Genomic DNA, 14107 nt, shown 5'->3' with positions numbered 1-14107 from the left:
TTTAGAAACCAAGTGCATGGTTGCTGATGCTTTAACGAAAGTAGTGTTAAAGGGCAAGTATGAGTTTTGCCGTAGAGAAATGGGTGTGTACTGAGTGTTCATAACTGAGAAGGTTTTTTGATAGTATAAGGAAAACCAGGTGTAAATAATTGAGGAAGAGTATCAGAGAGTATATACTAGCCGACGTGACATTGAGAGTTATTCTTTTTCAAATTTACTTTGTTACGTCGTAGAACTCTCTTCATGTCAAGTTGTGTTTTTTTTTTCACGTAATTTGTTTTGGGTATATTTTAATAAAGATCTTTATTAAAATATTAAAATCAGTTGTTTTCATTTTTCTCATTTCATTGTTGTCATTTATTGATAGAGCCGGAAGAGCTCTGTCAGTAAATACATCATGATATTGAAAAATGTAAAAAAGTCCTTTTAAGAACCCTAAAGTAAAACTATTTTTATACGCTTATTAAAGCGCATACTGAAAAACGACAAATGAATTTTTAAATCAAATACTTTTTGAGAAAGTCATAACATTTCTGAATACATACACATGGGGATTCAGAAAATACTTACTTTTGGTGAAATATTCAGTGTTGTAGTGATGTTCAGATGCTCCGCCTTACAATTGTCGATTTCTATGGTTTTTATATTCTATTAAATGAAATAAGACAAGTTAGACGGGTGAATCAGAATAATTTCAAGAACTTCGTGGTCTGAATTGATTCAGACACGGGTTAATTTCATTAGTCTGACACGCTAAGTAAGACAGCTATTATATTATTATATAATATTATTATTATATTATTATTAATATTATTATTATATATTACAAATATTGATATTTATAACCTAATGGTGGTAAATTTTTGAACGTAGGGTTTTCCGTGTCTTTCCACCATCAGTGGTCTTGTTCTTTGTTCTGCGTGTCTCAGAGCCGACCACTCATTGTTCATATGGTCGATCACGCCAGATGTTATTTACACGGATATCAATATCACATCCGATAAAAAAGAAAAAAATAATTCACCTTTATTAATTGCATTAAGCGTTGATCGTTTGTGTTCTCTGGTCGCTCACCGAGAAATCCAATTTGCAATGGCATAAAGGGCGCGCGCGTAGTATAGTATGCACTCCTAAAATTCAAAATAATAACAAACTTTTATCATGTGACGTCATGTAACCCAAACTAAACGTAAACTAAAAGCAAATTTGTGAGCGCCCGCTCAATGATATTCTTGACACCAAGTCAACTTATCTATATTAAAACATAGATAGGTTGAAGTGACAATATCTATGCTAAATGATGCAACACCAAACAAACAATAAGTATGTACAATGAAAACATTTTTTTTTTATGACATGACGGGACGAAAAAGTCGTACGCCTGGTAGTAAGCGATACGCCTGTACATAACAGTTGCAGTGCCATCCAGAACTTTAATCTCACGTAATTCGGTCACTGCCACTGCGCCCGTCACCTTAAGACAAAGTTGACAAGTCCGATGTGCCTATAGTAAATAAGTATGATGGCAGAATTTCTCTGGACGAACTCTTTCCGGAGCTCTACTACTACAAGAATTGCTTTAGGAGTGTTTTACAAGCTGAACGACTTGGAATATTATAAACAGCGAAACTGGAAAGGTCAAACCTCGTAACTTAGATTTTCAACTAAGATTTAATGACAAAATTGTAAACACAGACGCAGAAGTTGCTAAAATATTTGAAAATTTTTTTACTGACAATTTTGACTACTAAGTCGTTAAATTCATCTCCCACCGCCGCTGAATCCTTACTAAAAGAAAATAATGCAGTTAGTATCACTAATTTAAGGTTCCGTCATGTATTTCCAAACGATATTGTTAAAGCCTTTAAGTCTATAAACATAAAAAATACTGCTGATCTTGATGGTCTTTCAGTCAGAGTAATTAGTTCTATAGTTGATAGTATTGCGCCTTATTTAGCCTGTGTCTTTAATAAATGTGTTGATGATGGTGTCTTTCCTGACCTCATGAAGCAAAGTAAAGTTATTCCACTTTTCAAATCTGGTAGTATTTCTGACCCCACCAATTTCAGACCTATATCAATATTACCAACTCTCAGTAAAATATTTGAAAAATTATTCTAAATCAGATGTGTGCACATTTTTATAGTAATAACTTAATGTCTCCTAAACAATTTGGTTTCACTCGGGGTCGCTCTACAACCGATGCTGGTGTCGAGTTGATTAATCATATATTTGATGCATGGGAAGTCTCACATGATGCTATTGGTGTATTCTGTGACCTTTCCAAGGCTTTTGATTGTGTGCACCATGATACACTGGTCAGGAAACTTCGCCATTATGGTGTGGCGGAACGTGATCTCGGCCTTCTTAAATCGTATTTGCGTGGTAGGGTACAGAGATCGTCAGGATCTGCAATTAGCATGGGTGTCCCTCAAGGTTCAATTCTAGGCCCATTTTTATTTTTAGTTTATATTAATGACTTACCTAGCCTTATGGAGGGTATAAAACATGAGATAGTATTGTTTGCTGATGATACTTCCTTATTATTTAAATTTAAAAGGTACCAATGTTCCTACGACGATGTGAACAATGCTATATCTAAAGTAGTTGGTTGGTTTGCTGTTAATAACCTACTTCTTAATGAGAAAAAAACTAATTGTGTGAAATTTACATTACCCAATATTAGAGAGACCGTTACAAACATTGTAGTTAGAAACGAAAAATTGAATCTTGTGGATACAGTTGTATTTCTAGGTATAACGTTAGATGCTAAATTGCAATGGGGTCCCCATATAAGTAAGTTATCAAAACGGTTCGGCTCTGCAGTTTACGCGATTAAAAAAATAAGGAAACTTTCAGACGTCGAATCTAGCGGAGATTGGTTTACTTCAGCTACTTTCACAGTCTAATGACATACGGCATTTTGCTTTGGGGTAATGCCGCCGATATCAATAGAATCTTTGTCCTGCAGAAACGTGCAGTTAGGGCAATTTACAATCTGGACCCCAAAGTATCTTTGAGAGATAAGTTTAAGGAAATTAACATTCTTACACTAGCCTCACAGTACATTTATGAAAATGTAATTTATGTTAAAAGAAACAGTAATTTATTTATGAAATATAGTGACAGACATAACATTAATACGAGGAATAGAAATAAACTAGCTTTTCTTGATAGTCGTCTTCACAAAGTCAAAAAATCATTTAAGGGGTAATGTATACGCTTCTATAACAAGATTCCGGTAGATATACAAAATTTGCCTTTCACGAGGTTTAAAACTATAGTGAAACAAAAACTAAAGGTTATTAGTAGGTTATTATTATTAGTATTTATACTAAAGGTTATGATACAACTTCTGCGTACTTGGATGACAAAAATCCGTGGTAGTAACCCGTTTAGCTCATGGAAGTAGTCTCGATCTCTGATGTTTCAAATAAAAAAAATATATTGTATATGTTATTGTAATGTTATTTACAAAGAGCAACCCCTAGAGTTTCTTGCTCATTCTTCTCAGGGGAATCTGCCTTACGAATGAGCGGTAGAGTTTAACCATTGTGACGATTTCAAGTGTAATAATGCTTACCTATGAAATAAAGATTATTTTGAATTTGAATTTGAAAAAATTTGAAAAACAATTACAAATATTGGGTTTCTACAATTCGAATGCCACCTCGTTTGTAATTGCTTCCGTTTTAACTACACAGTGTAATAATGTAATAAAATACTAAATAATTGGATGGAAGGGTGAAATAAACATAAACGAATACTCTATAGTTAATATAAATGGGTTTTCAAATTCAAGTTTTTGAAAGCAGTGGCGGATTTGCAGCCTTGGCCGCCCTATATAGGCCCCAAGCTATGTAGTTAGTACCAGCCGCCCCTTTCTCAGCACTTATCTGGTTAACTGCATAATGGATGTATGTCGCAGACTTTTGTGAAGGCCTTTTTAAGACTTACAATTTTCAAGAACATTGATTTGATAAATCTCTGTTACTTTACGGGGTGCTCGCCAGTAAAGCGCCCGGCCGGCATGATTTTTGCCGACATCTTCAACATTTATCGTCATATTTCAGTCAACTTACACAAAACCTAAGTATACACTTAAACCATTGTAGATCAATGACTTAAACCTTTTTCTGTCTATTGGTGGAAACTATACCTTCTTACTAAATACCTTCTTTCCATTTCACAAACTGACTTTGATAAGCAGTGTTGTCGATTTATGTACATAGTGAAGGTTTTCCAAGTCATCAAAATCAATCAACAAAAATTGTAAACTATTTTATACTACAAAACCATACCCTCTTCACCATTATACGATACGTGTACATAAGATACGTTTTACTACTAGGCCTGGATTTCCCTAAGGAGTGGGTTAGGCTATAGTCTGCCACACTGGCGTAATGACGGTTGGAGACTTAATGAGTTATCTAAGGGATGTGAACCATTTTCCTTTATCGTCTGCTAGAGGTATTGCTACTAAACATTCAACAATGCATGAGTACGTTTGACTTAGAAATTAAAATCATAGGTATATGATTACCACAGAGAATTGAACCGTCAACCACTCAATTGAAAAACAATCGTTCTCACATCGCTCTTACCATACCTTAAATGGTTTAAATTTTGCTTCCCGGGTTCATATGAAGCGCACTTTAGCGCCTCGACTTCAACTTTGGTGCTATACACGCCTCTATTATGAACAAAAAGCAAAAAATTATATAAATCATTCTAAATATCTACTGGTACAACCACAGCAAGATAATAAGATACATATAATAAAGTAAAATAGACGTATAAGAGAACCGTAGAAAATGTAACCAGAATTCCATAATTGTGGCCACATTTTTCTTGAGTTTTGGATCAAACTCGTCTAGCCCACATAGTTTCACTCAACACAAAGTAGCCAAATTCGAAACGTAATATATTATGTACACAGCAAAACCTTTTCTTGCAACTTTATGTCCAAACATGTTAACAATGAATGAGAGACGTGCTGCTTATAATTTATGATCAGATCAGAACACATTAGTAGTCATCGTAACGTTGTGGTTGAAATGCGTTATAGTTTGGTTCAAACAACAAATATTTAGTATTCCACAAACTATAATTAGTTATCGGTCTAAGGCAATCATCAGAAAATGCCCCATGTTGAGATAATAATGACACGATTCGTTACTGGCCAAAAAGATTTTTACATTCTTATTACCGTAAAAGTATTTTTGAAAGACTAAGCCGATTTCGTGTTAAATAGTTGGTGGAATCCCAATTGTTGCCTATCAGATATATTAAAAACGAGAAATGTGAATAAAATGATTCTTACAATAAACTCGACTTCATTGTTGCATTACAGGAGAGAATTCTACAACAGAGCTACGAAAGAATTTTAAGTGGTAAATAATTTTGATTTATAATAACACGTGACTAAGGTACAGATACTGAAAGAACTATTTAAAAAAAAATTACATATGCCTTATGACAATTCCTTAGACTATGGAAACCAAAGGACATGTTATATTGACTTATATAAATCAGACGTTATATGTATACTTAGACTATGGAAACTAATTTATAATTTATTTTAAGTATTGAGTATGTATATGATGCATTTAGACATTGAAAGCATAAACATTTTATTGTCTTTGTTTAACTACTGCGTGCCGTCACCAAATAAGTGTCGTAAGCCAGAAGAGATAGCACTACATTGATTTATGTCAAACACGGGAATCGAAAATACGTAACGTCATCTTAAATGCCAACTGTCCTCATTTTACAATTTTTATAAAAATAAAAAGTGAAAGCTTAGCGAAAAATTTTTTTTTTTTTTGTTTCGTTTTTTTTCTTTCAACTGTGACATTGGCAAAATCATCAGTTCTCATATTGATGGAGCCATAAAAATAAAAAGTGAAGTGGAGTACTCTTTGACATCCGCATCTGGTTGTCCAAGGGAAGTACATCAAATGTCAAAACCAATGTTGGGCCAAATGTTTTAGTGAATTATTCGCATGAATTGCAATGAAATGGACAAAAATATTGACAGGGAGAACAACTAAGTATTGATAAAAATGCGTCGCTGCAGCATTAAGGGGTGCAGCAGTAGAAAAAGCAGAAATCAACCGAATTACATTACACCAGCATTTGTTATTTTTCTGCCTATAAATCATACAATAGCCAAAATATGTCATGTAATTAGGCTCATTAAGTAGTTTATTCATAGGTCTTGCAGAATTTTGCTTTGATTACTTTAGATTGCCTGTTTGTTAGTATATTTTGATGATTGTTGATAACAATTATTTTGAGATAGTGTTGTTCTTGTAAGCAGACATATGATCGATATTCTGTTATTAAAACAATTCACTACGACGTTTTTATTATTTTATTATTATTATTTTAAACTATTTCAAGTTTGCCTACAAATCAAAAAAGAAAAAAGAAGGGTTGGAAATCATACAGCCTTATAATAGTGCCGAATATAAACATTGAATCAATCATTGACTTACAAATAAATGGACGACGGGTCTAATACAAAAACCACGAAAAAAATGTCCCAAGTCAACCTATTCGAAATTTAAATTGTAATGTCATCGCAGTATCGCGCTGTCAGTAGAACAAATGAAGACTAAAGCGGAGTGTCGCGCTCTGTATACGATTTTAGCGCCTTACAAGTGCGGACACTTTTTAGCGCGGACCCGACGTCCATATAATTGTAAGTCAATGAAGACCATCTTGATTTATTTTATTCGCTTCATTTTGAAGAGTCAAATTTTAACATAAATTTGAATGTAACTAGACTACATGATAATGCAACTCCATCATTAGGTTTATTGGTAAATAATTTCATATTTAATTTAGATTAAACAAGACTCATTTACTAGGCATTCTCAGTTCCTGAAAACAAAATTATCCACTCATTTCCGATTTTTTCCCACTGACAACTCTAACTACTAAAAATTCTTATTTTATAAAGCCAGCAATACAAAGACCATGTTGGTCTAAAGTTGCCGCGATAATCGCGATTTGCGATTATCTCCCACGAAGTTCGCGATCTTTTCCATATTATAACTTCCTTAATGGCGGCCACTAGACTTGGGCCAGTGTCAGTTTTATAAGAATATTATAAAAATTGTGGCTATCATCGCCAGTGTCAGTTTTCCATTATACATTACCACGGGTTGGTGAAGCTGTCACTGTCATGCGTAAACTCGAATCTTAGACTATATTTTTTTCCATCCTCTAAATTTCAGTAAAAATTAATTGTCGATAAACATCCAATCATCGTAAATGAACATCACTATATTTGAGTCTAGAAATTTAAGGTAAATGTCCCTGTAGTTGACGCTTTTAGACGGAAAATCACGTATTTTGCCAAAAAAGTACTTAATTATCAGTTATACTGACTACCTAGGTATGTTAACATATTAAACGTTTGGTCATTTATCTTCTAGGAACTATAAAATTTAAAATAATCATAGGCATTATTAATATATTCTAGTTTTCCGCTACCTCTAAAATTGTACCAGTGTATGACAGGAAAATTTTTTTTTTATACATGACAGGCAAATGACTCCACTCCACCTGATGTTAAGTGGAAAGTGGTATCCAAACGCAAAGGAACCTAGTGCAGCGACGAAACCCTCACTGCACTAGCCACCTCCACCCTGCTTGCCTACAATATGCCTCTTCACGGCTCGTTTGAAGGACCATATCATAAGAGGGAGGGAAGACATGTGCCGGAAGGGAGTTCCATTTGTCAACCGTGCGGCAGAGAAAGGAGCCACCGAACCTTTTAGTACGCGATGGAATGCGGCAGGTAGTGAAACGGTGACTACGAAGGCCAGCACGCGTGCTTCTGAGCAGGAACGGGGAAGGGGGGATGAGGTTGAACAGCTCTTCAGAGCACTCACCATGGTACATGCGGTAAAAGGCGCTAAGCGATGCAACATCTCTACGCAGTTGCAGAGGTTCAAGGCGTGATGAGACCTCTTCGTCGCCTATAATTCGAGTAGCACGACGCTGTAATTTATCCAAGGCATCGACTAGGTACTTGGTGGAGCCGTCCCACAAGTGCGAACAATACTCAACGCAAGACAGTACAGCAGGCATAACTGGTCCGGCGTGAAAAAACGTCGCACCTAGTTCAGGACTCCGAGTTTCCGTGAAGCTGTTTTGATCACAGATTCAATGTAGCTCCTTGGATTCAAATCACAGCAGATTTCCATACCGAGCAAGGTAAAACTGCTCTGAGGTAAAAGTGCTATGCTCATCAGAGAAGGCATGGGAAGGAACGGCGACAATTTTGTTATTAACGCGCAAACCTGTGTTTTCTTAGCGTTGAACTCAACAAGATTTCTAGATCCCCATGCAGAGATGAGGTCCAATATCCTATTGAGCCCACGGACAAGATTAGATCGCTCTCTGTCAGTATCGGCGCGCCCAGCTGCGGGGAATCCGTGATATCCCCCATGAACAGTGCTATCATCTGCATAACAATGAATATTCCCAAGTGGAAGCATATCATTGATATGCAGAAGGAAAAGCGTGGGAGATAGGACGGATCCCTGCAGTACGCCGGCGTTCATATTCACGAACCTCGAAATGATGCCGTCAGAAACGACGCGAATTCTCCGCTCACGAAGGAAATCGGCAATCCAGCTGCATAACTGTGCTGGCATACCGTACGCCGGGAGCTTGGAGAGAAGAGCTTTGTGCCAGACCCGATCGAGCGCTTTGGCTATGTCGAGGCTAACAGCCAACGACTCGCCACGTTTGTCTCTAGCCTCACCCCAAATATGCGACAAGTACGCTAGAAGGTCACCCGTTGATCGTTTCGGACGAAACCCATACTGCCGATCACTAATTATGGAGTGATCTTCTAGGTATTGGGCCAGTTGTTTGTTAAGGATCCGCTCTAAAACCTTGCATATTATGGAAGTAATGGCTATGGGACGGTAATTATGCGGGTCTGATCGGTCGCCTTTTTTGGGAACTGGTTGCACATTAGCCTCTCTCCAAGAGTCCGGCACACGACCTGAAGAGAGTGACAGACGAAACAGTCGCGTTAGCACGGGGGTCAACTCAGCTGCGCAGTTCCTAAGTACGATCGCTGGGATACCATCAGGACCACTAGCTTTCCGGACGTCGAGAGACTGCAGCTGCGTACGCACATCGCATTGTCTGATACGAATATCAGACATCGTGTAGCCACAGTGAGGTAGAGTTAGTGGCTGTGCATTACAGTCGTCGAGACATGAGTTAGCCGCAAACAGATTTGCCACGAGGTCGGCTTTATCTTGCGGCTTGTGGACTAGATTGCCGTCAGAATATCTCAGCGGGGGCAGCGAGGGCTGGCAGAAGTTCGACGCAACGGCTCTGGCCAGACGCCAGTAACTACGACTACCAGTGGGATGCGTCAGGAGTTCTTGGCCAACTCGTGCGACGCGCTGAGCATCCGCTCTGATGTACGCTCTTTTGCAAGACCTGGTGGCATTATTGTAGGCTGTTTTAAGTGAGTTCGCATTGGGATCGTCTGAAGGTCGACCCTTGATCCAAGCGCGGTATGCAGTCTGTTTGTTCTCAACAGCCACAGCACACTCGCGGTTGAACCAGCGGTTGCGCCTCCCTTTACTGACGAGATCCGAATGTGGGATGTAGTATTCCATCCCGATTAAGATCTCATCAGCAACGGCAGTCGCGCTAGCTGTTGGATCCACCTCACTAAAACAGCGCTGCCGTCAAGGAACGGATGCAAAATAGTCCCGCATTCCGTCCCAATCTGCCGACGCATAATGCCAAATGCGGCGTTTAGCCACAGTAGGTGGTGGTGGCAGTAACGTTGCCACTTTAGTGGATATCAAGCAGTGATCCGAAGTGCCCAGAGGGGCTTGGACCTCCACCCGATATCCAGCCGGGCGAGACGTCAGCAGAAGGTCCAACAAAGAGGGCGCGTCACCAACCCTATCTGGAATCCGGGTGGGCTGGTTTACCAGTTGGGTTAAATCGTGTGTGAGAGCGAATGTGTGGGCAGTTCTTCCAGCATGGTCAGTTTTAGAGGAACTTAACCGCGACTCATGGTGAGCATTGAAGTCCCCTAAAAACACCAATTCCGCTGTAGAAAACTGCACCTGCGCGTCATCTGCCGCCCGAGTAAGGTGGTCTATGAGACGAGTTGTCTCCATGTCGCCGTGGTGGGATCTGTAGAGGCAAATGTAGACACTGCAATGACTGCCTAGGTCAACATGTACCCCAAGGATGGAGAAGGAGGGGTCCTCCAAATGACGCAGACGGCGACAGCAAACATCTGCCCGGACAAACAAGCAGACCCCAGCTTTCGCTTTGAAGGACTCTTCAAGCATATAGCCAGGGTAATTGAAGTAGCTGCTGTCAGCCGGGCAGAGTATTTGCGTCTCCGTAAGGAACAGCATTTCTGGTCGAGCCGTCTCAAGACGGTGTCGGAAGGTGGACGGCGTGGATGTTACAGTGGAGTCCTCGAATGTTCGTGAACTCCACCTTAAAGAGCGCTTTAGTGGTGGGGGTGTGCACCGCTGTACGACCGAAATTTGTACTTTGCGCTAACATGTTGGAGGGAAAAAGAGGCGTGAAGCGAGAAAACAGTGCCGCGACACAAGCGGTCAAATCGCGGGGCCTGCTTCCCCAGAGACTTGCCTACAGACAAGTTGCGCTGATCCGCCGGACGGAAGGGCCCCCGAACCCCCCGGGAATGGCCGCCGGGACCCCACCTCTCGGTCACCAACCGACACGACGAACCATACCGAGATTATGCGCGGTATGGTGAGGCAGCCTCACGAGCTGGTTAAGCACGCTTGGGCCCCTGTACTGTACCGCGGGCGGCCAGCGGAACAACCGTTTCTACTGGTCTTCCTGGCCGGCGGGTCAATGCAGTTGTCCACAGACAATGACAATTTTTAATGAAAATTTTTAATGTCCCAATAGTTGACTATGCCACAATGAGATCGGACTACCAGTATTTGACCGGACGTTATGTTAAGATTTCATAGTTATTTTAACGCATTAATCACTTGATAACAATAAATTAAAAAAATAAGAAAAACCCTAGTCAATCGAGATCCTTTTATTACAATTAATAAATATTTACTTACCTTTGTAGTCAAAGTAAGTAAGTGCATGCAAAAAACATACAAAATAGAAAGTAGGAATAGAAAATATACTAATGTAACAGAAAGGTGTAGTTATATTAAAGGACCCAAAATAATACGTAATTCATCTAGTCTCTGTGCAAAATTTCAAATAAAAATGATTTACTAAAATGTTGATATAAATTTCATGAAATTTTAAGTTAGTAAAATGTTATACAATAAAATAATCCGCGGTATCCCATATTTTCTCGCAGCTGCTGCGATAGGAATTCATCTTGATACTTCGTCGACCGCCTTCAATACGTCATCATCAGAATAAGGCGACAGCCTTAGTGGCATTTTTTCATTGAACAATACCCGTAACCAATAGTTGACACTAGTTACGTCCTATTGTTTGACGCCTCAATATACAACTGTCAATTATTGGGTCCCCATAGTAAACCAGTCTTTGACACTCATGTCAAACACTACTCAAACTACCCATAGAAACTTGTCACCAACAGAGTAATCCAAACTTATGTTGTATGGGATAAATTAAGTTTTAAAAAATATTCATATATACGAGTGCTTGACATTGGTGTCAACTACTAGTAAACATTAAAATTTGGCACCAGTGTTTGACATGCCTCTAAAATAAAATATAAACAATATACATCAATAAATACACACAAAATTAATAGTTTTTACAGTTATCTAATAGTTTTAATAAACCGTTAATTATTATTAATTACCGGTAAGTATTGCGCTTGATAAATCCACTTAAACTATTCAAAGATTTAACGATTTCTATAATAAGAGCGACCCACGTTACACTCCGATCACCTGCTCGCAAAGACTGTCGCCATATTCAAAAATTATTGAATGAATCGATGTTTCAAATTAAATTCAAAGATGTCGTTACTGGTACATTTGACACGGTTTTGGAGTAATATATAATTATTTGTTTTCTTATTTTTTGAGAAAAAATGCAAAAGTGTCATACACTGGGACAGTGTCAACCATTGCGACATTTACCTTATATGGAGACAAAAAGAAAACATTGAATAATAATAGAAATAGTTAAAAATGCAAATAGCCGGTGGTATGTGGTTTTAAAATCACTTTTGGATAGGTTTTTTTTTTTTTTTTTTTTTTTTTTTATTGCGACTCGACAAAATGACTGCACCGCGCCTGATGGAAAGTGCGAATACAGTCCAAAGATGAGAGTAACGGATGGAAAACACAAATATCTTCACTCCGTCACTATCATTTTGCCGGTCTGGCCAAATGCACTGGATGTACACCAACTGATCCCTGAACGCGATTCGCAAAAGCGTTTCACTGTGGAGGGTTTTCCGCCGTGTGTACTGTGGTCGCTATCCAGTCGGCACAGAGCCTACCACAATGCTAAGCAGATGGACACTTGTGACGCCCTCGGTCGCCTCTTACGACCCCCACGGGCATGTATGGGGAGGCGACAATGTATTCTTAAGCCGTCGCCCCACGGCACATTACGGCACGGTTGATCTGCCGTTGACTGAACATAAACTAATTTTATGCAAATACCTACGTAAAATTTTTTACGCTCTCTTCACACACTTTTTAATTGTATAAAGTTTGTTTGTTGTTTGTTAGCTAACAATTCTTAAGGGTCATCGTCAAACATTATCATAACCTGCGGATTACGATAATTAATTGGCGTCGTATATTTGCATATCTAACTGCCTCTGTGGCCGAACGGTTACCATGCCGGACTGCCACGAAGAGGTCCCAGGATCGATTCCCGGGCCGGGAGAAATATTTTATGGCCTACAATTATTTATCTCGTGAGTTTGGGTGTAATTTGTGGTTGTCTATGTGTGTGTCCATGGCACCCGCGATACCGGGTTTCCCTAGTGCGGGGCTATGTTGAGTGTGTGCGTTATTTATTTATTTATCTAATAATTAGCAATAAGTAATTACAATACTTTTAACAACAAGCTAGACTCTTGCAGCCAGACTAAGACGAAGACCAAAACTGAGTGTGCAATATCAAAACCAAGACCAAGACCGGGTGTACAGACGCGAGACCAACACCAAGACTGTGGTTAGTCTCGACTTCGTCATGGATTGGGCAACAGTAACGGGAGGGTTAGCGATATGGCCAGGATATTAAAAGGGGAAGATTAATTTGCGTACTCGAATGATTAGAAGATTAATATATATATTAAATTATAAGTTACTAACATAATGCCCAAGTATTAAACTTTCTTAATTTATTTTTTAACTTATTAAACTTAATTAAACTTCGTTTGTTTTCTCTAGCTGCGGGCAAGAACATGGGGTCTTATAACAATGGGAACTCTAGTGATATTTTGTTTGCTAGGATCTGGATGGTGACGAATAATTGTAGAAAATGTTATATATTATGTTTTCCATATATTAAAAATGAGCAAACTATACTTACTTCAACCATTTTGCTACCTCATCAAACCCGAGATGAGCAGATGCAAAGACCACAACCCGCGTATTACCAGAAACGCACAGGGGGCCTACCACAACCTTTCAAAAAATAATTTTATTTCAATGTAAGCTTATAGTAAGCTTATTATATTATTACTTACATTACATTTGCGTACATTTTATTTTATTTACATTACATATTCGTACCATGACAAACCTATCAACCAAGTAATGTATCATTGCTAAAGTAACTGAAACAACGAATAATTTCCTAATACTGTCTATTCCTTACTAAAAATAAGAAAGAAATAACGCTATGAACTACATATATAATGCCATCTCTTTGTTTTTTGATGTTCCGAATCGTCCTAACGTAGTATAATGTTAAAGTACTTAATATTATCTATATTCTCAGATAATTATATATACGAGTATATACATACATACATATATATATATATATATATATATATATAATAATTATAATTATATATATATTCTCTATAAAATCAGAGAATTTTAACTTCCAAAAAAAGAAATGTATGTAATGATGAAATTATGAAATATATAAA

General features: G+C 38.3%; 1 protein-coding gene across 2 annotated transcripts in view; it reads right to left on the bottom strand.

Moving 5' to 3' along the window:
* LOC113228038 overlaps positions 1–5388 on the bottom strand; it is an 18463-nt gene extending 13075 nt beyond the window's left edge. The window contains exons 1-4 of one of the 2 annotated variants that reach the window (XM_026461180.1): positions 5324–5388; positions 4610–4693; positions 1025–1130; positions 571–648 (exon numbers count right to left, since the gene is read on the bottom strand). In XM_026461180.1, coding sequence (XP_026316965.1) covers positions 571–648; positions 1025–1130; positions 4610–4693; positions 5324–5340 — 285 coding nt within the window. In that variant the 5' untranslated portion in view covers positions 5341–5388. The remainder of the gene's footprint in view (positions 1–570; positions 649–1024; positions 1131–4609; positions 4694–5323) is intronic. The other variant, XM_026461187.1, reaches the window with a different exon arrangement.
* Between the last annotated feature and the right edge of the window lie 8719 nt (positions 5389–14107).

The sequence above is a fragment of the Hyposmocoma kahamanoa genome, unplaced genomic scaffold (assembly GCF_003589595.1).
Source record: "Hyposmocoma kahamanoa isolate Upper Pololo Valley unplaced genomic scaffold, ASM358959v1 100021, whole genome shotgun sequence".
NCBI lineage: Eukaryota > Metazoa > Arthropoda > Insecta > Lepidoptera > Cosmopterigidae > Hyposmocoma > Hyposmocoma kahamanoa.
This window is presented reverse-complemented; position numbering and strand designations above follow the sequence as displayed.